The following is a 25,305-nucleotide window of genomic DNA, read 5'->3' as shown; positions in this document are numbered from 1 at the left end:
GTTGGGGTGAGATTATGAGCCATTTCAAGAAGTTGGAAAAGGCTTCTTACATCACCGAAGTTTTTGCAGCAATGAAGATTGTGTACAACATAGTTTTATCCCCTTCTTTCAAGTGCAGGTTCTTACAATTTTAATTTTATAATTGTATGACTGTGTCAGAAGGATATTAGTATTTTGGTGGTGGGTGTGGTATGGTAACATATTTTGAAGATGATATGGGTTCATATAACATGTACAGTCTTATAAACCAATGTCACCTCAAGAAAAATAGTTTATAATTATAAGAAATTTTTAAAAAGAGAAAATTAATGAAAGTTCTATTACCAGCAAGCTCTACTCTTTTCTGTCCTCTCACCCTTAGGGAATTTTATTCTCTTACAGTAATTTTGTTAAAAGTTTGCTGAGATTTATAAGATTTAAAAATGAAAAGGATAATACCTGACATAGCAAAAATAAAACAGATAAGAGACAGATTTTTGGGCTGCACATCAATTTTCCTATTCCTGTGAGTACAGGAGGGGTCTGAGGATGTGCAGTTTTAATAAACTCCCAGGTGATTCTACAAATGCAGTTTCCTTTGTAGAGCTGGAGATCTACCTGGGTCAGTCATGTGCAGGGCAAATGCCTTACCCACTGTCCTGTCATTCCACCCTAACAAACTTCTCAGTTTTAAAGTAGATTTCACACAGCTGAAGTGTTGAATTAAGTAAGTGGGTTATTTTGAATTTGATAAATTTAAATAAATTAAATTACATAGTACCTTATAAATGGAATGTATTTTTATTATCCTTTTTATGCAAGACTCTGTCACAAGCATACTCATGAGATGTATCTGCCTAAATCAACCCCCTGACTCTCTGAGCCTGATGTCAAAGTACAAAAGAAAGAAAAGGCTGCTGGGACACTACTTATGGGAAGTTCTGGAAATGTGCAGAAGCAGTTAATTCCAAGTTACCTAAGATTCAGAGTCCCCCAGGACTGGTCAAAAATTACCGTAGGTGACAATCTGTCATGGATAGTCAATCTTTGAGAATTAAGGTGAATAAGCTACTCTCTATAAAGATGAATATGTCTGCCAAAGAGCCAAGGAGTTTGTTTTGTGTTGTTTGGGGGCACACCCAGAAGTGCCTGCAGTGGTGCTCTAGAGATTCTGCAGTACTAGGGAGCAAACCTGGGCTTCCAGCAAAGCCCATTGAACTTTCTGACTCCAAAGAGATTTTTTAAAATAATTTGTACATTAGTAAATAATGTATTCATGTTGTGAGCTCTAGTTGTTGAAATTGTGTAATATTTATTCTGAATGCTCAACTTTAGAAGAAAATTATTTTATTGAACACATATATCTCTCTTAACTCTTTTTCTTCCTAGCCCATGTTCTCACTTGAACATGTCTTACTCTCCTCTGCGCTTCCTCAGATCTTTCTAAATTTCAATCAATTAAAACTAATTTGCTTCAAAAAAAGAGGAAATTATTTTAGTGAATGGATATATGAAATTATATAGGATTAATGCTCTTTCATTTGAAACTGTAACAACAAATAAAAATTTTATTTCAAAGACAGAAATTTAAGGATGGTATTGTAAAATGATACTGGTTATAAAACCATAGAAGTAGCTCAATGGGGTAAAGCACATGCATATTTTGCATGTCTAAAGCCTGGACTCCATCCCTGACACCACATGTTTCCCCAAGATCTACCAGGAACAATGCCAGAGCACAGAGCTACTAGTAGCCTCAAAGCACTACCAGGTGTGGTCAACCCACTCCCACCACTCCAATATTGGATTAAAAATCAGAAAACCTAAATACTACTACAGACTCAGCCACTAAGTTGCTATGTGATCTGGCCCAAGTCTCATAATCTTTCTGGGTTTCCATTTTCTCGTAGTGAGAAAATTTTACAAGTTGGCATCTCAAGTTCCTTTAGATATAATATCCTATAATTCTCAATTACTGCAATGGGTGAACTCAAATCTGTTGATATACATTACTATAATATCACAACATAAATTATAAGCCATTTATTTCCCCTGTATAAATAATAATTGTTTTAGAAATAATCTCACATGCCAGTAATATAAAATTGTTTTTACAGGTACATTACTCTCCTTAAAAGGAGCTGTGTTAACATTCTCCTGTATGGACCGGACTGGCGGATTAATGCAGCCACCATATGAAGTTTGGAAGGATCCAAACAGCACTGATGAAAATGAAAAATCTTGGAAAAGGAAACTGGTTATAAACTGCCCCTCGCCATCACAGGAAACTGGAGATCATCAGTATACAATAATATGCTCAGAAAAACAAGCCAAAGTCTTCTCACTGCCTTCTCAGACTTGCCTTTATGTTCATAACATCACTGAGACATCTTTTATACTAGAAGCAGATGTGGTGGTCATGTGCAACAGTGCCTGTTTGGCATGCTTTTGTGCCAATGGGCATATCATGATAATGAGGTACTTGCCTTCTTTATAAATTATCGGGCAATCATGACAGTGCCAGCAAGATATAATTTTGAAAAGTGTATATGTAATATGAAATATATTATCAATAAGTAACAAGATCATTATTTCATTGTATCAGGGGAGTTTATGTTTGGATAAAAAGCATAAATTTATCTTATGCAAGTTTTTCTTGTAAATCAAATTTTAATTAGCATCAAGGAGTGTAAGAAAGGTGATTTGTCAGTTATTCATATTTCAGCAGAGTGTTAAAGCATATTATATCCCAGGTGCTATACTAGTACTGGGAATATGCTTATTAAATCCAGGTAAAAACATTTACATATGCTAACACATAGACATTTAAGATTTCCTCAAGTTACAGTTTAGAAAAAAGTGAAACCAGCACTGACCAGTATACTAAGTCATCAGGTTTTTCCTATACTGTCTGAGCTATAAGCATATAGATTATGCAAATTTAAGGCATACAGCATGATAGTATGATATATGGATATATAGTGAAGTAATTGCCATATAAGGTTGACATATTGTCACATCACAGTTGCAATTCTTGTATGTGGTCACTACTGTGAAGATTTGCTCTCCAAGAAGCTTTCAAATATACGTTAAAGTATTATTAATAAGTATTGTTAAATCTAACCATTATGCTATACATTATACCCCCATGACTTATTTATCTTCCAACTCTGTTTGTACCTTTTGACTATCTTAGGTATCAGCTTAGAGACTTAATTATACTGCTGAAATAAAACTTATGAAACACATAAATAATTACCTAATAGTTTTATAATTTCATCACTTAAATACATAATATGTATAAGTCAGTGACATTCGTTTTACACCTCAAATATCATCAAGGTTTAAGTTTTATTCTAGGGCAATAAAAACATAAAAATTAATAAAAACATTAACCTACTAATCCTTAAGAAACTTTCAGGTTGGACAGATAAGACAGACACGCAAGCAATAAAAACACAAAGAATATTTTTATTTCAACAGAAGAAAGAAAGACTTGAACCAGCTCATCTAATTCCCCCGAGTTCAAAATATTTAACTGTTCATGAAGTAGTTAAATATATATATTTTTATAAAAGAAGTTGTCTGGGGAAAAGGAAACTAAAATGTAGATTAGGACAAATTGTTAAGAAACTTTGTTAGACTAATGTGCTTAATAATCAATTCATATAAAATTGAATTTTTAACAGAAGTAATTAACTTGTCCTAGCCATGAGCGTGCATGATTGGTTTTTGAACTAGCATGGTAGCTATATAGAAAACAAGGTAGGAACAGAAGTGAAAGGTAATGAAGGAAAACTTAAACATAAAACTGACGAATTAATGGAAGTCATTAGATATCAAGTTTAAAGTAGAATTAAAAGTTAAATTATAGGGGCTGGAGCAATAGCACAGCGGGTAGGGCGTTTGCCTTGCACGCGGCCGACCCGGGTTCGATTCCCAGCATCCCATATGGTCCCCTGAGCACCGCCAGGAGTGATTCCTGAATGCAGAGCCAGGAGCAACCCCTGTGCATCGCCAGGTGTGACCCAAAAAGCAAAAAAAAAAAAAAAAAGTTAAATTATATAGTTGTATAAGAGTTACATAATTAACAGATAAATAGGGAGTGTTTCAAAAGGCTAGTAAGAACTTTAAGAATGAATGATTGGAATGTGTGGCTCCAAATAAAAGCCAGCCTATTTAAGTTTAACAATGTCTGAAAATATATGGGTGAAAGATCCAGCTTTGCAAGTCATCTATGTAAATGTAATAGTGGATATTATGGCAGTGGATGAAATCATCAATGACAGTATAATAGAGAGGTATACAGTATAAAAGGAATAGACTTGTTCTAAGATCAAAACTTGAAGATAATTTTATACTTCAGAAGTGGAAGGAAAGAAATCTAGCAAAGGAGATTAAGAAGTTACCAAAAATGTAGGAAAAAGATAAAAATAGTATATCTTCAAGGAATAAAAATGTGAGAATTGAATTCAAGATAGAGCAGAAAGGGAAAAATTTTAGTCTAAGGTAAAAGCACTAGACAACAAGTACGATTTTAGTTCTTTGGAAAAGCAAAATCTAGGAGGATGGTTGGTTCCGCTTTAGCAGGATGGTGGAGACCAAAGGAATATCTCCAAGGATGCAAGAGAGAGGCAGCAATAAAGACTAGGGTTTGACAAACTACAAAAGCCCACAGACCATAGACCACTCCTGCACTCTGACAAAATGGTATTATAGCCAGCAAGCTAACATTTTTCATATTTTAAAGCTATTGAAACAATTAAAGAGAATATCTCACGATGTGTGAAAATTATATGAAGTTTAAATTAATGTTCATCAAGATTTTTGAAATACAGTCACACTCATACATTGCCTGTAGCTGCTTGTGGTCTAAACAGAGACAACATGACCTACAAAATGGGAAGGGATGAATGAAGGAGAGAGGGGATGGAAAGATGAGAGGAGAGGAGGAAGAGGAAAGAAAACTTGTTAGTTACAACTATCGATTATTCATTCAGGAAATTTTGTGGTTTTTTTAAAACAGAGAGATGAGATTTAAGGTAGTTTAAAACTAGTTTTCTGAGGATATTTTGTTTTTGTAATTTTTAGGAAAAATAGGTGATTTGTAAACCAAGGAGTTGTCAGTGAAGGGGAAAAATTTTGAATTTATGTTTTCTTATTCTTTTGTATATACTTAATTAATTTTTAATTGAATCACCATGAGATACATAGTTACAAAGCTGTTTATGATTGGGTTATATATATTTTAAATTTAAATTTTTTCTGGTTTTTGTTTCTCACACTATTTTTAGAGATTTCTGATATTCAAACTGATCTCATTTGAAATTGACGACTTAGCTCCTAGACATGCCTTATAGTTTTGAGGGACAATATTTATACTTATATTTGTACAGATATCATCCCTTCCCAAAGCCCAAATTAAATCACTCAAGTAATTTAAGACTTTAAATTATGTCACAATTGGTATATAGCTTGATAGTAATCACTCTTTCTGCAAAATTCTGTCTTGTTCTCTCAACTGCCATTGAGAATATCTGAAAATTAATTTTATTTAAATAAGTATGTACTCTATTTATGTTTCTGAAAGATTTCTTGAAATGTGAAAGACACATAAGAGTTTAAAAAGCAACAAGAGTCAGAGCAACAGGAGAAATAAGGTATCTGCCTCTGCTCTTTATAAAGGCTTATTAACATGATAATTGTTCCTTTGCTCTTAAGCCTTAAGAGAAATTCATGTGCTCCTGAGGAAATGATTTTGATGTGATTTTAGTAATATACAATTCATGGCTAGAAAGTGATACATGGCTTGCAGAAGTGAATCTTATAATTTGATACACTAGGTATCCTCCCATGCTGAATACATTCTCAGATCTTTCTAGACCTTATCAGAACTTAATTATCCCCATGCTCAATTTCTTCATGTCCTGATTTTCTGATAGATGGCAGATAGTTGATGATTACTTATTTGGTCAGGTGCCAGGCCCAAAGGTGAGAGGATACAAGAGGCTTATGTATGATTTCTAAAATGAGGTTATAAAAATCGCTTTTGGTGAAAACTGTCTTCAGTTACCTGACTCTACTAACTGGCTTATAAAAGTGACCCTGCACAGAAAAGATTTTTTTAAAAAATTTTTCAGCTTTAATAGCATTTGTTCTCCTTGTCAATTTACTATTTTCCTACTCCTTCTAAAGGTAATTATTCATTTTCCATTTTAGTTTCCTGACTTTTGTTATTCTCCAAAAATATAACAATATCTTGTTATAGATAATAAAATGACAATAATGAGAAAATTCTGTCATGCCACTCTTTAACTGTGGTGTTAATTAACCATAACCAAAGGCTATATATGATATACTGTAGAAACCTATAAGATGCTGCAAAAATTTTCCTGAGATTTCTGACTACTTTATTGGATGCATCTTTCAAGGACAGCTCCCAAATAGTTATGTGGGTTAAATTTGGAGAACTAGGGTTATGTAGACAGCACAATAGGCTTCTACATGCACATATGTTTGCATGTAGAAACCATTTGATCCCAGCCACTGCATGGTCCTGAGAACCACCAGCACTAACTTTTGGAAGTAGCCCCAAGCCCCATCAGGTATGACTGCAAAACAAAGATAAACAAAACCATACCCATGATTGATTTTTATGACTTTATGCGAAAACCTAAATTGAGATTTCAAGGACAAAAAAAGATATAACTATAAAGCAGCAGTATTAAAATTACTTGTTTTGTGTGAAAGTATTCAAATTTTATACATAGAAGCTAAAAGCTTCTAATAACTAAAATATAAAATCTGGATTTGCTATTTTTTTACATTCAGCCTCCCTAGTCTTCGCCCAATGTTGGATGTGAATTATTTGCCACTAACAGACATGAGGATAGCACGGACATTTTGTTTTACCAATGAAGGACAGGCACTGTACCTCGTCTCTCCTACTGAAATTCAACGGTTAACATACAGTCAAGAGATGTGTGACAATCTACAGGTAGGTCAGGCACATTTATGAGTAAACTCTGGGTATGATTGTATAAAGAGAGAGATTGAAAGATATCTAAAAGCTAAAATAGTATTGGGCCAGAACTTTTGTAAAGAAACCTTTACTTTAAGAGTCATAAAACAAGTATATACCGTGTGGGTTAAAACTGAATGATTGCCTTTGATCATAGCATAGAGCCTATAAATAGAAAAAAGTATAAAGTTTATATAATCTCGGATAAACAAAAATAGTCACAAAATTGTAAAAGAGCAATTTAGTGAGAGTTTTGAACTATTTAACTTTTATTTTGCCCACTTGTATGAATTGGGATATTTTACTTAACCTATATACTCTTATATAATCTATATACTCTAATGCACTGTTATGAGAATTAAGAATTACTAAACAGTGCTAAGCAGTTACTGGTACAGAGTAAATTTTAAAAATAAATAATAAATATCATTACTCAAATATATATTGAATTTCTTGTGCCTGGTACTCGGAATAAAATAATAAATATGTGTCTCCTTGATAATATGGAGGGAGAAATAAATAAAAAGACAACCACAATACTCTGTGGGAAAATGCTCACTACATATGATTATGCCAATGCTAGGGAGACATATAAAAAAAGTGTCTGATTGATAGAACAAAAGGGGGTAGAAATTCTAGAAAGGATGTGATGAGTAGTAGTGTCTAGGTAAAAGGATGTGTGGAGATTGAGAAAATAATTATATTTTTAATAGAAGCCGTGGTGTGTAAACCAAGGGTCCAGGAGACTGCCGAGGAGGTGCAAAGCTGAGGGTTGGATATTAGTCAAGAACAGACCCTGGAGGACTCTGTAAGCTTCTCAGGGAAACTGGCGTTTATCCAAATAATGGGAAATCACAAAAAAAGCAAATGTGTTTACTAAAATGGCCATTGTGCTTATAGCATGCGAGATGGTTCTGGTGAATTAAGATTGAAGTTAGGAAAAACAAGAGCATTTTAATACTTAATACTCGAAATAACAGTAGTTTGAAATAAGGTAGTCAGAATTGAAAATGGAGGAAAGCTCAGAAATTCTACAGTTTAAAGTGTATTAGAGGGTTAATAGATGTAAGATTGGCAGAAACAAAGAAATGAATCATTATTCCCAGATTTCTGATCTGAAGAACTAAGTATGTGGTGCTGCCATTCATTGCAAAACATAAGGGATTCTAGATCTAGAGAGGAGGTGAGGAGGATAATGAAGACAAACTCATGCTGCAAGTTCAGGACAAACTTTGGCCACACACCTCATGATTATTGGTTAAAGTTTCTTCCTCCTATGTATGTGTCTAAAATTTTGGTCTGCTGTAGAAAAACCTTGAAAGCATGCTAAAATTTTTTCCAGAGCATTTCTATGTAAATTATGTTATAGTATAGGTGGAACAAAACTCTCATCATCTGTAATTTCCAACAAGCTATTTCTTTACTAATTCTAAAGCATATCAAGTACTAATAACCATCATACCCAATTATGCAGTACTTATTTTGATTGATTAAAATTATCCTGAACCATTTTATAATTTTGTATTTGATATAGAAATAGATACAACTTTGCTTGATACCACCACCAGAGGTTTTTGAACTCACTAAGAAGTTGATGTGAGGTTCAGAAAGAAAACAAGAGTAGGAGAGACGTCCTGGTGGTTTATGAAAGGATCACAAATCTAGAGCGATAGTGACTGACAAGGGGAGAGTTAGTGTAAGGGTAAATTAGTAATTCCATATTCTTCCTGACTTTAGAGGGGAGAAGAGAAGGCTGAAAAATGAAGGGGAAAAATAAAATGCCATTTATAAAAGGGAAGGAAAAAATGGAAAAGAAACGTCAGAGATAAAACTGAGACTACAGAAAAATAACCAGAATAAAGGTTTTTTCATAGCGCACTCTAATGGCATTTCTCAGATGGAGCTATATGCTCTCCCACCACCTGACCCCAGCTCCAGGATAGCTAAAGGAACCTGGGGGTCGGGGGGACACCTAAATGGGGGACATGGCAACTAGTAGGACAAGGAAAACACAGAAAGGTCAGAAGGGAACCAAGGTCAGGACAGATTGGAAAACACTGTTCTAACGCATTACTGTTTTATCTTTTTACCTCCTCATTGTTTTCAGTTACTCTAATGCTCTCTCTTGAATTTTGTACAGGAGATGCTAGGGGATTTGTTTATTCCCATAGAGACACCAGAAGCGCAAAATAGAGGCTTCCTCAAGGGATTGTTTGGTGGAAGTGGACAAACATTTGACAGAGAAGAGCTCTGTGAGTAGACTTCTAGTTATGAAATTATACCACAAAACCTTTCCGCCCTACTTCTCTTTATAAAAATGAAGCAGTGATCTCAAATCTTAAACTAGTTTCTTTGTTTCTATCCCATGAAAAGCCAAAATTGATAAATGCCATCACTTCATATTCAAAAAATTGACAAAAACAGCACATGTAATTCATACCAATAAGTCAATTAATGTGTCATTTGCAGGCAAGTAAGACCGAACAAAGATTAGTGAATACACTTAGTTTTTAAAGTAAAATAACATTTTCAACTTGCTTGACTTTAACCAGTGCTGGGAAATATTCTTTATCAGAATGTAAGGCTTACCAATGCTAATAATCCATTCTTTAAGAAGCCTACCTGTGAAGCTGGGAATTGAGCTGAGGAGTAGAACACATGCCTTGCCCGTGCAGATCCTGAGCTCATACCCCAGTTCTGTGTGGCCTCTTTCTTGAACTTTGTAGGGCATGGCCCTGGGGGGACCTCAAATACTGCTGGGTGAGGCCAATTTTTTCAAATTTAAACAATTATCTGAGACTCCAATGAATAATAATAATTAATCAGTAGAAAGAAACTAAGGATATTTTTCAAAGCTAAAGGTATATTTTTCAGAATTCCTCACCTCTGTTTGGTTTTACAGATGAAAATCTTGCCTCAATCCCAGTCCTTTCACATACAAATCTGGTTTCTCTAACCCTTGAACTATCTCCATGGCGCCTCTCTTTTTTTTTTTTTAAAGAAATATTTTATTGAACCACCGTGAAAACAAAAAAAAATACAAAGCTTTCAGGTTTAAGTCACAGTCAAATACTGATTAAACCACCATCCCTTCACCAGTGCACCCGTTCCACCACCAAGAACCCCAATACACCCCCCTCCCACCCCACCCCCATCTAAGTAGTTGATGATATTCCCATTATTCTCTCTATATATTGAGTACATTTCATATTTCCATACAGAACTCACTATTGTTGATTGGAAATTTTCCCCAACAATCAGGCCTGCTGAATAAGCATCATCTAATAATTTCTCTTCCTTGGTAAAAGTGAAGACTTTGAGTCCGCGCGGCCGCTATCGCGGCCGCGCGGTTTTGGGTTTCTAATATTTTAGCTCAGTTCGCAGTCAAAATGGATGGCTGCAAGAATCTGCTCTGGTGCCAAAATGGGTTAGGAGACCTCAGGATCACAGTCAGTAGGCGGGAGGCTCTGCTTCTCGTGCCGCGGCTCTTGGTTCATCTCTGGGCGGAAGGCGCGAATGGCGCCTCTCTTGAATATTTAATTGTGCAGAAAATTTTGGTGTCTCCATGTAATGTAAATGTTTGACCATAAAAAAAAAAAACCCTTGGTACATGTTACACATTGATGAACCGTAGAAACATCAAAGCAATTTAAAGACCAAAACCCTTCATGTAGTCTGATTCCATTTCTTTGAAATTCTACAAATATACAAACACAGAGACAAAGTAGATTAGTAGTTTCCAGGGATAGGGACAAAAATGGAATGGGGAGTGGCTACTACTGGGTATGAGATTTTGTGGGGGTTAAACAGAAAACATCATGACAACAAATCCACAACTTTGTTAGTACACTAAAAAACCACCTGAATACTTTGCAAATGTGCGGTTTTTTTTTTTATGGTATTTGAATTGCAGCTCAATGTTTTTTAGGTAAAATTCATTCCTAAAACTATACCTTAGGAATGCTCACTAACTTTCTAAGAAAACTGTTTTCAAGAACAATATTTCTGTGTGAATTAAGGTAGGTTTTATTGAAACTCATTTAGATGTAAGGGAAGAGAAAAAAAGTACATATTTAAGAGAGAACACAGGTTTTCCTAGAGTGGAAACAAGTAAGCATAGAAAGAAACATCAAGGGAGAACATTAATTTTTACTCCATTATAATTGAGATTGAACTTTATAAATTATAGGGAATTATATATGTGCAATAAATATTTAAATATTTTATAGAATTTCTTTTATAAAATAACAAAATTTCAACATGTGTATATTAATTATACACATATTAATACTAATATATGTATATTAATGTAGTTCGTGCATTGTGAACTACAAATATTATTATATGAGCTAGAAATATCTTATATGAGCCATAGCCTCACGTGTGCTGGAGTAAGCTGCCTAAACTGCTGTCAGTTTTTCCTCTTTGACAGTTTGTCATTTTATTTTATTTTATTTATTTATTTTTTTAAATTTTTTTTATTGAATCACCAAGTGGAGGGTTACATAGTTCTCAGGATTATGTCAGTTATACAATACTCAAACACCCTTCCCTTCACCAGTGCCCATCTTCCATCACCAACCCCCCCAGTATATCTGCCGCCCCCCTCCCACCTCCCCAGTCCCCACCCTTGTAAGTGATAAGTTTCACTTCGTTTACGCTTTATCTCGATTACATTCCATGTTTCAACACACAACTCACTACCGTTGCTGGGGTTTCCCCCCCAAAAGAAAAAGACAGTCCTATTGCCCAGGAAGCATTTGATAGTTCTCCATTGCTAAGAATATAGAGATATTAAGTCCCGCTGTTTGTTACATAACTTTTGTTACATAACTTTTCTTTTTCCCCCTTTCCCAGCGCCACCGAGTTCACGCCTGTTTAGTAATCGCCACGCTGTCTGACAAAGGGAAAAAAACCCGAAAAGGATGGTTATTTCCCGTCATCAGCCGGCGTGGGGCTCTGGCTTAGAGCAGTTTCTGGAACCAAAGGTCTTGCGCTGGTATCGGCTCCGGCTCGAGATTCCACCAGCGTCCCGCTGTTCCATGTACATAATTTTTCCCCTTATATCCCATTCCCACGCCACCAGGTCTGTTTGCTTAATGGACATCACACTATGGTTGACGCCACGCCGCGTTTCTTCCCGAGAAAGAAGGATATTTCTTCTCAGCCGGCGTGGGGATATAGCTTAGTTCAGTCTAGAGAGATGGCTACCATTTTGATTGCCTTCAATATTTCAGCAAAAGTCTTACTTTTCTTGTTAGGATCTCCCACAAAAGTCTGACCCAATAAGAAGGAACCATTACATATTGCTGATGCTGAGATGACATTAGGTCACTCGTTTTGGGTTTCTGTATAAAGTCCAGGGAAAGTACAACCAGAAATAACATCACTACAAACTTTTACCCCTTTTATGGTGCTCATAAGATGGAGAAACCTAGAGAGAGGTTCGGCGTCTCCATTTTGCGCTCAGAAAGCCGTGGACCCTGAGCTGTGCTCGGGAGGAAGGGATTGAGAGAGAGGTTAAAAGAATTGGGGAATGCCTGGTTTCCACTCTCGAAGCCCGCCGTGGGGTCTCTGATCCCATGCCGGAATTAGTTCAGTGGGCTGCTTGGAGTCCAAGGGCGTACTTTTGGGTTCTTCCATCATATTCGATCCGCAGCACGGCCAAAAGGCGACAGTTTGTCATTTTAAAAGAGATTACAAACTGTTTTTGTGGTCAAGGAAACACTAATTAACATTACTTGAAATTGAGGAGAACCCCTTGGTGTGGTGGAAGTAGTTCAGTGGTTGAGCCCCTGCTTAGCATGTGTAAGGGTCTGGGTTCAATTCCCAGTAAGGTAGCTGGGGGGACAACAAAAAACCCACAGAAAGAAAGTTGCTGCCTGAGTTGGCTCAGTGCTTTGAGCACTGCCCGTCCAGGGAGTATCCCTGAGCATCTCCAGTGCCCCCTAGACCCCACCCCATACCCATGACACAAAGGACGGGGAGATACCGCCTTCCTCTGAGCCAACCCTTTAGAAATTACTCCTGTTCACATTGGCTTGTTTTGGAATATGCTTTGGGAGGTCTGTTCCATTAATTAGGAGAGTGAGCTGAAGCTATTCTATCAGATGTCTGATGTGACTACTGCGACTCAGTTGAATTACTGTCACTTTATAAAAAAGACATTGGGTCTCAAGACAGATTAGTACTGTCCCATAAGCGCAGAAGGGAAAGTTGAGAGTCTGTTGCTCTGGATTCCCTTCCCTCCCTCCCTCCCTCCCTCCCTCCCTCCCTCCCTCCCTCCCTCCCTCCCTCCCTCCCTCCCTCCCTCCCTCCCTCCCTCCCTCCCTCCCTCCCTCCCTCCCTCCCTCCCTCCCTCCCTCCCTTCCTTCCTTCCTTCCTTCCTTCCTTCCTTCCTTCCTTCCTTCCTTCCTTCCTTCCTTCCTTCCTTCTTTGTTTCATTTAAAAATGATGATGTGTTGAACATTTCAGGAACTGGGTTTTTAAAAGACCACTCTTTTTTCCTTTTAATTTTTGTTAGGACACTGTGATTGACAAAGTTGCTCAGAGTAGAGTTGATTCAAGCATACCAAGTTTCAACACCAGTCTCACCACCAGTATCCCCCTCCTTCCACCAATGTCCCCAGGCATATAACGAATTTACATCCTATTACTTGCTCTAACAAAATGTAAAGGAATGGCAAATGGAATTGTCAAAAAATGAATCAGTCAATCAATCAGTGATTGATTGCTAAGTAACGTTAACCAATATAAATAAGATGTTAACTCATTATTGAAAATTTATAAAATCCTTTAACAGGCTAGAACATACTCAGAAAGCAACTTTTAATGAGGAAATTAATACAGAACTTTCAGTGGTTTCAACTGAAGTTCCTAACTCCCTGTGACTATGTCACATCAAAACTGTTCTCTAAACAGCTGGCTTCTAGGGCACGAGATTTCTCCTGCTTACTTGCAGGCACTGCAAGTGTCTTGTCATCTGACTAGCTTGGGAGGGCAACTGTCTGACTTCTCTGAGCAGAAAGGTGGCTTGTCCGGAGTGAGTGAGCCTTCTTTTTTTTTCTCCTCCTCCTCCTCCTCCTCCTTCCCCTCCCCCTCCTCTCTCCCCTCCCCCTCCCCCCCTCCTCCTCCTCCTTTCTTCTTTCTTCTTCTTTGTTTGATTCTAGTGTGAACACTTACTGAAACAAAATTCTGCACTTTTAGTCTGTATGAAGATTTTAGATTTTAGATGACAAATCTGTAGATCCTATAGAATGTCTTTTAAATTTCCTTTCCAGGGCAATAGTACAGGAGATGACTAGCTGGCCAACTCTGGTTCCATCCCCAGCACCTCACCTGCTCCCCCGAACCCCACCAGGAGGGATCCCTGAATGCAGAGCCAGCTAGGAGTCAGCCCTGAGCACTGCTGACTGTGGCATCCCTCCATGCCCTGCTCCCACTCCCAGCCAAATTAGTTTACTTTCTTGGGCCCGAGAGGGAGTATAGGGGTTAAAGTGATGGTCTTGCATGTAGCAACTACAGTTCAATTGCTGGCACTTCGTGGTTGTCTTCCCAACTTCCCTCCCCACCTGCCGCCAGGATAGAGTAGCCTAGAGTACAGCTGGTTGTGACCTGCTCCACCAGAAGAATTTTTTCTCTAACTTCTAGTATATGCTTCCAAGGATATTTGGAAGATATATATACAGAAGCTCCATAGCACATTGACACTCAGTATTTAGTTCCTTTCTCTCTAATCTTTTTGCATAATTGTTAACACAACTATGTTGTAAAGGCTGCCCACACGGGAGAGCCTGGCAAGCTCCCTGTGACTTATACATATGCCAAAAACAGTAACAGTGGAGGGTCTCATTTCCCTGACCCTGAAGAGCCTCTAATGCGGCACCATTGGGAAGGATGAGTAAAGAGGCTGCTAAAATCTCAGGATTGGGACGAATGGAGACATTACTGGGGCTGCTCGAGCAAATCGATGAACAATGGAATGACAGTGATGACAGTGATACATGCATTTCTCCATTCTCTTACAATTTATACATGCACACACATACACACACACAAAGATTTAAGAACAACTTAAACCTACAAAAGCCAAATGCATAGAAAAGGTTAAAATAAAGATTTGGTTAAAACTGTAAAGAAATGATTGTATCTGAGATTGCAACACATAATATGTAATATGGATTACATATTATGTCACATATACTATGAGCACCAAATTCAAAATCAATAAATGCAGATATTCTACCTTGTACAGAACAACACATATACGAAGGCTTATGGAAAAAATATCTGTCATTTTCTTAGCATATGCCTTGAATAGCTGCTAATATCAAAAATTTATCTACAGAAGGTCAAATATGCCTCTCTTTTAGTGAGAACTGTGTTGATAGAAATTGTTTTCATGGAGAACTGATCATAGTTATTTGAATTTCTAACAAAATATTTACCATTGCTCTATCTGCTTTGTTCTATCAGTTGGAGAAGCTACAGCAGGAAAAGCATCACGCAGCCTTGCACAGCACATTCCTGGACCTGGTGGGATAGAAGGGGTGAAGGGCGCGGCTGGAGGGGTAATGGGAGAGCTGACCCGAGCACGGATTGCGCTTGATGAGAGAGGACAGAGGCTAGGAGAGTTGGAAGAGAAAACTGCAGGAATGATGACCAGTGCAGAGGCATTTTCCAAACATGCACATGAGGTAAGTGCCTAAGTTAATAAATATAGACATTTTCATATTTAAATCTTTGGCAAAAGAAATGGGGGAGGATTGGGCCATACCCAACAGTGCTCAGGGCTTAAGCCTTGCTCTGCAATTATGGATCACTCCTGGTGGGCTAAGGGAACCGTATCTGGTGCCAGGGATCAAACCCGGGTTATTTGCATGCAAGCAAGTGCCCTACCTGTTGTACAATTGCTCCAAAATATTTAGCCTTTCACAAGAAAGCTTAAACAGAAATGACCCTATATATAAGAGCCAAGGAAACCTGGTATCATTGAAAGTATTCTAATTCCCTCACTGTTGGGAGATATTTAAAAAAAAATTATTCGTTTTTCTGATACAGTGAGTCTGTATTGCATCAGCTGCTAAAGAAGGCAAAGACATTTGTGTAGGTTACGTTAGTCTCCATGATGTTATAAACAGCAGAGGCTAATATCCACACCCTCATTTTTTTCTCCATCATTAAAAATAATTTTGTTAAGCTGATTTAAAAAACTATTTTATCACATGCTCTTTATTCCACAAAATAAAGGAAATTATATGTTTTAAGACTTATTTAGACATGCATGATTAACACAATATGAGGTTGGTTTGATAAGCACTTCTAAATAATTAACATCTTGTGATTTTTATTTTCTTTGCAGCTAATGCTGAAATATAAGGATAAGAAATGGTACCAATTCTAAACTTCTAAAGAAGCCGTGACTACTTTGAGAAACCATTATTCAGGGAAAACAAATTTATTCCCAGCATAATTTTTCAACTGCTAGAAGCCAGTTTCTTCTACACAATCTTCCATTATAGTCCATCTGAAGTTATCATAAGGGAGACTTATCAGAGACACTACAAACCCACAGGCTGGAACCCTGGTTGAAATCCCAATAGTTGAATTTGTCTTTTCCTATGTGAAATGGAGCTATCATATTGGCATGTCATTTGCTAGGGATTTACTTTTAGGAACTACGGGGAGTCCTTCTGATTTGAAAAATCCTGTACAAACAAAAGCATTAATGCACATAGTGAAAAAAAAATCTTTGCATGATAAATTAACATCTTAAGAGGAAAAGAAAAAAAGCATGTTGTGACAGGAGCAAAAAAGATTTATGGTAAACTATTTTTTTAAATTGGGCCACTCCTGACAATTTAGAGTCTGCATTAGAAGTTATCCATGCACTTCAAGTATATTTCCCATTCCCAACTAAAAAAAAAAAAACCTTAAAAGTCAGAGTTTTATTCTCATCTATGACGTTCATTATACTAGGACATTTATGCTGAGTGATCAACATTCCTTCTTTCTATGGTATTTTACATCACAGTGATCAATCATAATCAAGCATTGAAAGTAAAGTATTCCTAACAATTATTTCCATTTCTGTCATCTCCAGAATAGGTTACTGTTTTTAGTCATAAGCCATGCAAGTTTGGGTCACCTCAAAGCTTTGATTCAGCCTGGCTTGTACTCTGCTGAGGAGCTGATGCTAGGTTTGGGGCAATATCCATAGGAATAATGCAGTTCGCTTTGAGACCTGAATTCACACACTCCAGTTTCAGTTTCTAAAGTGATATATTTGTAATGCTCCATTTGTATCCTTACCTGCCGAATACACAGTATATTACTGTTCAGACCCAGTGGGATCTTCAACCCAAAGGTGCTCTTGAAGCCTGATACTCAAAGACCAAACTGGTCATTCTCTTTAAAATGATTCAGTAAAACCTCAGTTGATTTTTTGGGAAAAGCATTCTGATTCATTACATTTCTGATTAAAAGGGCTTGTATTAGAAATTAATTTTGATTGAATACTTATTGTTGAAAATACTTGTAAAATGTGACATTTTACCTATCTTGGCCTCAGCCGTCAAAAGGCAACAGAAATACAAAGAGAGCTTATGATGGCTAGTTATGCTAAATAAAATAACCTATAAGATTCATACTAAACACCTGTTCCTTATTAAAAACTAGAAAAACAGGATCAAGTATGCCCCTTAAATGATAAAAAGGCATCTATCATAACAGAGAACTTCTAGAGGCAAAACAAAGTGAAGACACTATCATTATTTAACTTGATTATGGAAGTAAAATTTTATAGGAATATATGTGCATACTAGGACCCATCTTATAATATGTTGTTCTTTCAGAAAGTATATTTTTTAATGAATAGCTTACTAAGTTTTGACTTATCAAAAGTAAAAACTTAGCTTACTAAGTTTTAACCTTAGTGGATTTATATGTGTTTCTTAAGAATTTACTACTTTCTTTGAATCTGGATTATTTTAAGTCAAAATTAGTATATTTGCTATTTTCTATTATTTTGCTTTTAGTGAATTGGTTTTATTTATTTTTATGTTCAGCCATTGATTAAGTTGATAGAAGCAAGCATGAACTTCACATTACTTTTTAAATTTTCATAGTTGTTCACAATAATTGTTTACATTCAATATTTCAACACCAATCCCGCCACCATTGCACCTTCCCACCACCATTACTTTGAATCTTCCCACAACCCCAGCCTGGCCCTTAGGCAGATGCTAAATAATTTATTTTGTATTGCTTACCATGAATAGCGCGTAAGTGGTTGCACACTCCTGGAATTCTAAAATTTTTAAATATTTGGGGTCCAGAGGGATATCTGTGGTGTGCTGCTCTCTTCCAAGATTCATTTGTGAGTCTCTGAATCCTGGTAGTTAATGAGCTTAAGTGGCTCCCAGTAACAGTTCTTGAGCATGACTGCCAGGGAACCAGAAGGGTGGGGTGTTAGGGGAGGTCGTCGACACCTGACTCTGTGAAACCTGGTTTTCAGTCACTGGTCTCGTATGGGTTTTTCAGTGGATTCATTCTCATGTGTCAGGGACTGGGGATGAGCCTGTGAAAGTCGACTGTGAACATGGCTGCGGTTGAGTTCTAGAGGTTAGTGGCTGCCAGGGTTCATTTGGGACAGGCAGAGGAACACACCTGCCCCCTCCAAGATGCCCTGGTGAAATTAGCCTGAAGCAGGGTGGGTGACATCTCTGCAGTGTGCTGCTCACCTCCGAGATTCATCTGTGAGTCTCTGAAGCAAGGCTGATACAGCTGAGCCGGAGGTGGTCTGTGGGATCGCTCCCACTTACCTAACTTTTGGCCATTTAATTTCTTGGGAAACTTGGTCCCAAGTTGTTGGGGTCCAGCCAGAGGCATAGTGGCAATTTTGGGCTGCTGATGCACTCGCCTCACAGTGAATTGTTTTTAAAGTGGTTCTTTGACTAGGTTCTCAGTAATTGTTAAAAAACGATTGAATAGAATTATAAAATATATACTAGGATAGCATTTCTCAGAGTTCTTGTTGAAGTCCCTGATTTTTCCAATACAAACAAAAGTCTCTTCATGAATCTCTCCAGATCCCTGAGTAGTCTTAGGATAACAGAAACTGACTTGGAAATACAATCATGATGCAGGAAATTATACAGTCAATATATTAAGAAAAGTTGACAATGGGATTCAGAAAACATTGCTTAGCCAAATTGCAATACGCTATTTATTTGTACCATCAGCACAGCGAGTAGGGCATTTGCCTTGCACGTGGCTAACCCAGGTTTTGATTCCTCTGGCCCTCTCGAAGAGCCTGGCAAGCTACCGAGAGTATCTCGCCCGCACGGCAGAGCCTGGAAAGCTACTGTGGCATATTTGATATGCCAAAAACAGTAACAACAAGTCTCACAATGGAGACGTCACTGTTGCCCGCTTGAGCAAATCGATGAGCAATGGGATGAGTGATACAGTGATCAATTTTACAGACCCAGTTTTCTGACTTTTCTCATCAGATACTTTTTATTTTTGTGTTTTAAAAAAATCTAACGGAGAAAAATGTTACTTTATTTGAGAAATAATGGAGTGTAGTACAAAGAATATCTCAGAAGCCCTCAATAAGATTTTATCTAACTGTTGTATATCAGGTTGCTTAATAGTGGCACTATTAAAAATTTCTTTGTGTGGAAGCCTGTTCTTTGCTCTATAAGATGTTTAGCAACATCCCTGGTCTCTGTCCACTATAACCTCCAGTAATGACAATTAAAAATGTCTCTAGCCAGGGGCTGGAGCAATAGTACAATCGGGTAAGGCATTTGCCTTGCACGTGGCCAACCCAGGTTCGATTCCCAGCATCCCATATGGTCCTCTGAGCACCACCAGGGGTGATTCCTGAGTGTAGAGCCAGGAGTAACCCCTGTGCATTGCCAGATGTGACCCAAAAAGCAAAAAAAAAAAAAAAAAAAAGTCTCTTGCCATTGTCAAAAATTGCTCCAAGTTGAGAGCCACTGTTCTATGTCATTTAAAGACTATGTGTGAATATGTAATATATACTATATAAAATTGAACACTGTAAGTACAGTGTTTTAAAACAATAAATTATTATATCCCAACTACATGTATGTTTCATATGCAATAAAATGCTATACTGGAGAAAACATATTAATCAATGGCAAACATATTTTTAAAATATACAGAGAAAATATCAAAATTAAAAAAGTGGCATCTCGCAATAGAAGTCCTTAAAAATTCAACTTACATTAATGATCAAAACTTTATAGTTAGCACATCAACCGAAAGTATACAGGTGCTTCTGTAATACTTGGATAGGTTTCCTAAGAAGTTTGAATGTGTTTTTCAATATTATTTTGACAACACCTTTCTTAATGTAAGCGTAGGTTCATCCCATAAACTCCTGATCCACAATACAAACTAATGAGGTTTTACTGTATCAAATTATTTTTATAATTTAAAGAGATAGCAATAACAAGAATATAATGTGGATATGACTTTTCTCTGAACATTTCTGTTGTACTGACCTTAGCCTACACATACATACCACCTCCACCACCATTTTGTCATCTTTGGAAAATGAATACTATTGATTCATGTAATTCTTTATATCTCTTTTCACCATTTAAATTTGTTTCTCTTATCTTGAAACATAAGAAAAATACTAGTAATTTAGACAATGATAGTAAAAATGACTCTAAACCTTAATTGTCATCAAAATTTTATCTTAGGTGGCATTCAAGGATAAGGGCTGAAAAACCACAGTTCAACAAGTTCACCTTATCTTTCTATGATTCCCTCAAGAGAAAGCTCTTTCTATCTCAGGAGAAAAGGAGACTTTCTGTTCTATCCATCAATGGAAAATTGGAAGTATTGTTTTTTCTTGGTTCAAATAATATGAGCAATAATCCTTACTACAAAAACATCAATTAATATTACTTTGGGGAGGGAAGGATATGATAATTCCCACAAAAGCAATACCAGATGACTTTGCTTCCCACACTTAATTCATTTGAGACCCGAACTTAGTACAGCAGTCACCATTAGGGTTTTTAGGTCTAACTGTGGAAGAACATTGGGAGAACTGAGGAAAGACAATTTTTCAAATATTCTGTATAATATTTAATGAGTTTCAAGTTTTAAGTCAGAATTCAGGTCTCTAATCCTCAAGGGTTTTAAAGTATCTTAAAGGAAAGGGTTTTCTGCTGGAATCACTTTTTGTTGTATCCCATAGGTTTAGATTTAATGGTAACATCTATGTGCTCTCTGCATTAAAGGATGAACATGGCTCTGAAAAAGCCAAAATATATGCCCAAGGTTGACGGAAAATTAAGATTAGTTTAAAATACTTAGCTCTAAATTGTTTTGATAAAAGGAAGAAGGAAAAAATAAAGTGATTCTAGGAAAGTAACTAATAATCCTCTCCTTGGTTAAAGATCTTTCAGACAACTCAGGAGTAAATTGGCTTGACTACAGCTTACCTCTAAAGCCTTGTTCTTTGCATCATGAGAAACATAGTAGCCTTCACAACTTCTCTGTTCTCTGTAGTCCCAATCCCATTTCTGATTAGGTTGTATTTCATATACACACTACCCTGGGAGCCAGAATAATTTTCCAGTAAGTCATATATATATATATATATATACATATATATATATGGATTGAACATTATCTCTAATATGCACCATTCCAAGAAATATGGTTGCCAGCCTAGCAAGATTAGTTAGCATCTACATTTGCAGAAAACATAGCCCTGAAAGGACAAAATACAGAATAGTTGTAAGTCTGACTTGGGAAAGGAAGAAGTGCCAATTTAGTGCCAGAGGGCTGGGATGGGGAGAACCAGTGTGAAGAGAAAGGGGATTTATGAGAAACCAGAGGCACACTGGTTCCTTCACTGCAGATGCACAGAAATGATTCTCAACCTTTGTTGTACTTAAGAATCACCTAAAGAGCATTTGAAATTCCAATATTATATCAAAATCACTCATAATGGGAGCCAACATCAGTATTTTTTTTCAAGCTCCCAAAGCGGTTATAATGTATAGCTAAGGTTGATATCCACTGTTTCTGGTTAACTGACACATCATCTACCCTGGCTGGGATCTAAGTTCCATTCAAGAAGGTCATGAAAGGCTTAATACAGGAGATACAGTATTGGTTGGATTGATAGTAATTGTATCACAACTTAAAACTGCACAAATTTCTTGTCAGGAAGTGCCCTATTATTAATAACTGTTGTGTTTTTCCTTTGTAAGTTGGCAATTAATTAAGCCAGTCAATTATCTGGACTTTGATTGATGTGACATCATAAGATATCAGAAATATCATAAGAAATTCAACAGCATGTAAAGCTAAGTAGAAAACTAATTCTCAATAGTAGAATAGTGGAAATTCACAAAAACAATCATTTACTAAACAGGTCCAAATTTATTATTCATTCTTCCTGTGGAGACACAGGTTCCAGGTACCTTTCCTACTATAGGTATATTTAATTGGAGTTGATCTTAGTAAGAATGGAGAACTCTTCCCTTTTGATTGTGTTAGCTTCCAGGGCCATTTGGATTATTTTATTTTGTGTATATAGATATGATTAAAGCAGGAAGAATGTTTATAACAATATCTGGTCTCTAGTGCCCTGAAAGAGTGCTTTTACTTTCAGAAACGGAGAGTCCATCTAGGCAATAAAATGAGAAAACATGACAGTTCTCTCCTCTCATATTGCTCCCCTCTGGTACTGGCCTCAACTGCAATGCCAGAAAATAAACTAAGATGGTGGTTATAGACAAGTATACACAGGATCAAAACCTCTAATAACCTATCATTTTTAGTATTTAATTATGTGATGTTTTATTCTAGGAAATAAGAAACAGATGACAACATTGATGTGTCTTTCATCTTCAGAATTTTTGCATCTTTTCAGAAAATGACAAATTACTATTTTTCTGTTGCACTTAGCAATTGTGACTATACTTAAGAAAATTCTTGTAGTCTGTAGAGATATCAATAAAATTGTATATGTTTGTACATAGATGCTCTCTTATGTCATGATGTCCTGTACTACTTGTGATTTTACAGAGCTTAAATGTGGGCATTTATGAGCTCATTTCTCTAGCTTGGTGATACACCCACACCTCAGCCTGAGATATGTGCCTCCTGCCATTTCTCTCTTTTCCTCCTCTTATTTCTATAAATAAGACTTTTACCTCACCAATAAAATTGATATGGACATTTGTAACACTGGGAACCATGGTTTTATAAAGTATAATTGCCTTGAAAAGGAAGGGAGAAATGGCTGCAATATACATAGTATTTGTTTGAATTTAAAAGGGAAAAAAAATGAAAAAAATATTCCTGAAACTCAGATTGTACTAGAGTTTATTCACCTAAGAGGATAGAAATAAGCATTGATAATGTCTTCCAAATTGAGAAGATGTGTAACTTTTTAATACAAGACTTTGCAGATAATTTTACGGAGGTTGATCAGTTTACCTATGGTAAAGTACAAGTAAAATTAAATTTTGGTGACAGCAACATAAGAAATTGAGGCTCAATAAGATGTACTTGTAAATTCAGGTCTTTTTCATTTAATTCCTATGTAGAGAGAAAAAAAATAAAATATCTTTATACCATCACCTAGTGGTTACAATGAAGATTCATGAACTCAGCAGTACCCTGTCACCAGCAAAAGCCTCTCCTGTTCCCTCTTTTATATGCACATGATCATTCCCTGTAAAGCACTGACAATGTGGCCTTGGGCGATGACTACTCTGATTCTTCAAAATACTGTCTCAGGGAAAAACTTCCCACAGATTTCCTCCAAATTTTGATTCTATGTAAAAACGGAAAAACCAACCCTAGGGTACAAAAAAAAATTTTTTTTTAATATTAAAAGTATCAATCAAGTAGTCCAGTGAGTTAGTGTTAGTCCGAGGAAATGCAAGGACATAGGTTCAAGACTAAGATCAAGCCCTAGACCTAGGGTTAAGAGGTGGAGACAGTTTCAAGGAAATTCGGAATTGGATACTCAAACCACCCCCACCCAAATAAATATAAAGGCAGATCATTTTACAGTTCAAATGTCCAATCTTCCCTTAATAATTTTCACAGTAAGTGAATGAAATAAGTACCCACAAGTCCATACTGATGTTCATTAACTAGTTAGGAGAGACATTTCTTTATAGTTTTGGAGCCACACCCAGCTGTGCTCCTGGCTTCCTTCTGGCTTTACTTTCAGGGATCACTCCTGGTGGGCTCTGAAAATCCATATGGGTGCCAGGTACCAAACCCAGGTCAGCCACATGCAAGTCTAGTTGTTGCTACACTATTGCACCACCCCCTGTAAGAAAGATATTTCATTCTTAAAATGGAATATCAATCAAGACTGTAGATGGAATTTTAAAGTTATTAGTTGACAATCATTATAGTAATTCTGTGAGCAACAAACACCTGTGGATGCTGAAACTAAAGAGTTAATTGTGGGATGCAGAAAGAGGAAATTCAGTTTCCAAGTAGGTCCACCAAAAAAGTTATAATGAAAAATAAAATTTTCACTAGGGAAGTATGATAGACACTATTTTACTAAGTTGATGAAAGTTACTACTACCAAAAGAGAATAAATCAACAGCATGTAACAGAGCAACACATAATGAGGAAATGGCATCCCCTATGGCATGAATCTGCCAAATATCCCTAATCCAGGTCTAATCAGGAAGAAATAGCTTTTAAAATCAAGTTGAGAAATCTCTCCAAGTTTAAAGTTAAGAAAGTAAAGGAAAGATGGAAATTTCAGAGTTGAGACTAGAGAGACAAGACAAATAAATTCAACATGTAATCCTGGAGTTTTGCTATAAAAATATAATAGGAGCAGTTAATAAAGCTAATGTGTGGTTTCCTATGTAAGACTTTATCATTCTTAACTATTTTATTAAGGCTCAAAATAACTTCAAAATAAAATTATTAATGTTAAAAATATTTTCAGTTTTGTTGAATGACTTACATGTCAATGCTATTGTTTATTGTCTTTTACACTTGGTATCAAATAGTTTAGGGGTTAAAGAGGAGTAGTTTTTAAGCTGCTTTAATCGAACTGCTATTCAGAACATATTTTCAAAAATTGTTTTAAGTACAACAAATAGTACATTATTCATATTTATAATTACATAAATAAATTTAGACAAGCATAAGTGAATATTCCCCTTAGTCATTTCCTACTGTTATCAATCATTAGTTTATTGTTTCTTTGAAATAATTTTTATGCTGTAATTCACTCACTGATCTCCTCTGTCTCAAGTACA

The 25,305-nt window shown here is 36.5% G+C and overlaps 1 protein-coding gene across 13 annotated transcripts in view; it reads left to right on the top strand.

Annotated features, from left to right (window-relative positions):
• Positions 1-23,643, top strand: part of STXBP5L (syntaxin binding protein 5L) — a 313,192-nt gene extending 289,549 nt beyond the window's left edge. For all 13 annotated transcript variants that reach the window (XM_055125555.1, XM_055125554.1, XM_055125553.1 and 10 more), the window contains 5 exons: positions 2,097-2,457; positions 6,811-6,976; positions 9,141-9,252; positions 15,476-15,696; positions 16,362-23,643. In XM_055125555.1, coding sequence (XP_054981530.1) covers positions 2,097-2,457; positions 6,811-6,976; positions 9,141-9,252; positions 15,476-15,696; positions 16,362-16,403 — 902 coding nt within the window. In that variant the 3' untranslated portion in view covers positions 16,404-23,643. The remainder of the gene's footprint in view (positions 1-2,096; positions 2,458-6,810; positions 6,977-9,140; positions 9,253-15,475; positions 15,697-16,361) is intronic.
• Positions 23,644-25,305: the final 1,662 nt, after the last annotated feature.

The sequence above is a fragment of the Sorex araneus genome, chromosome 2, assembly GCF_027595985.1.
Source record: "Sorex araneus isolate mSorAra2 chromosome 2, mSorAra2.pri, whole genome shotgun sequence".
Taxonomy (NCBI): domain Eukaryota; kingdom Metazoa; phylum Chordata; class Mammalia; order Eulipotyphla; family Soricidae; genus Sorex; species Sorex araneus.
This window is presented reverse-complemented; position numbering and strand designations above follow the sequence as displayed.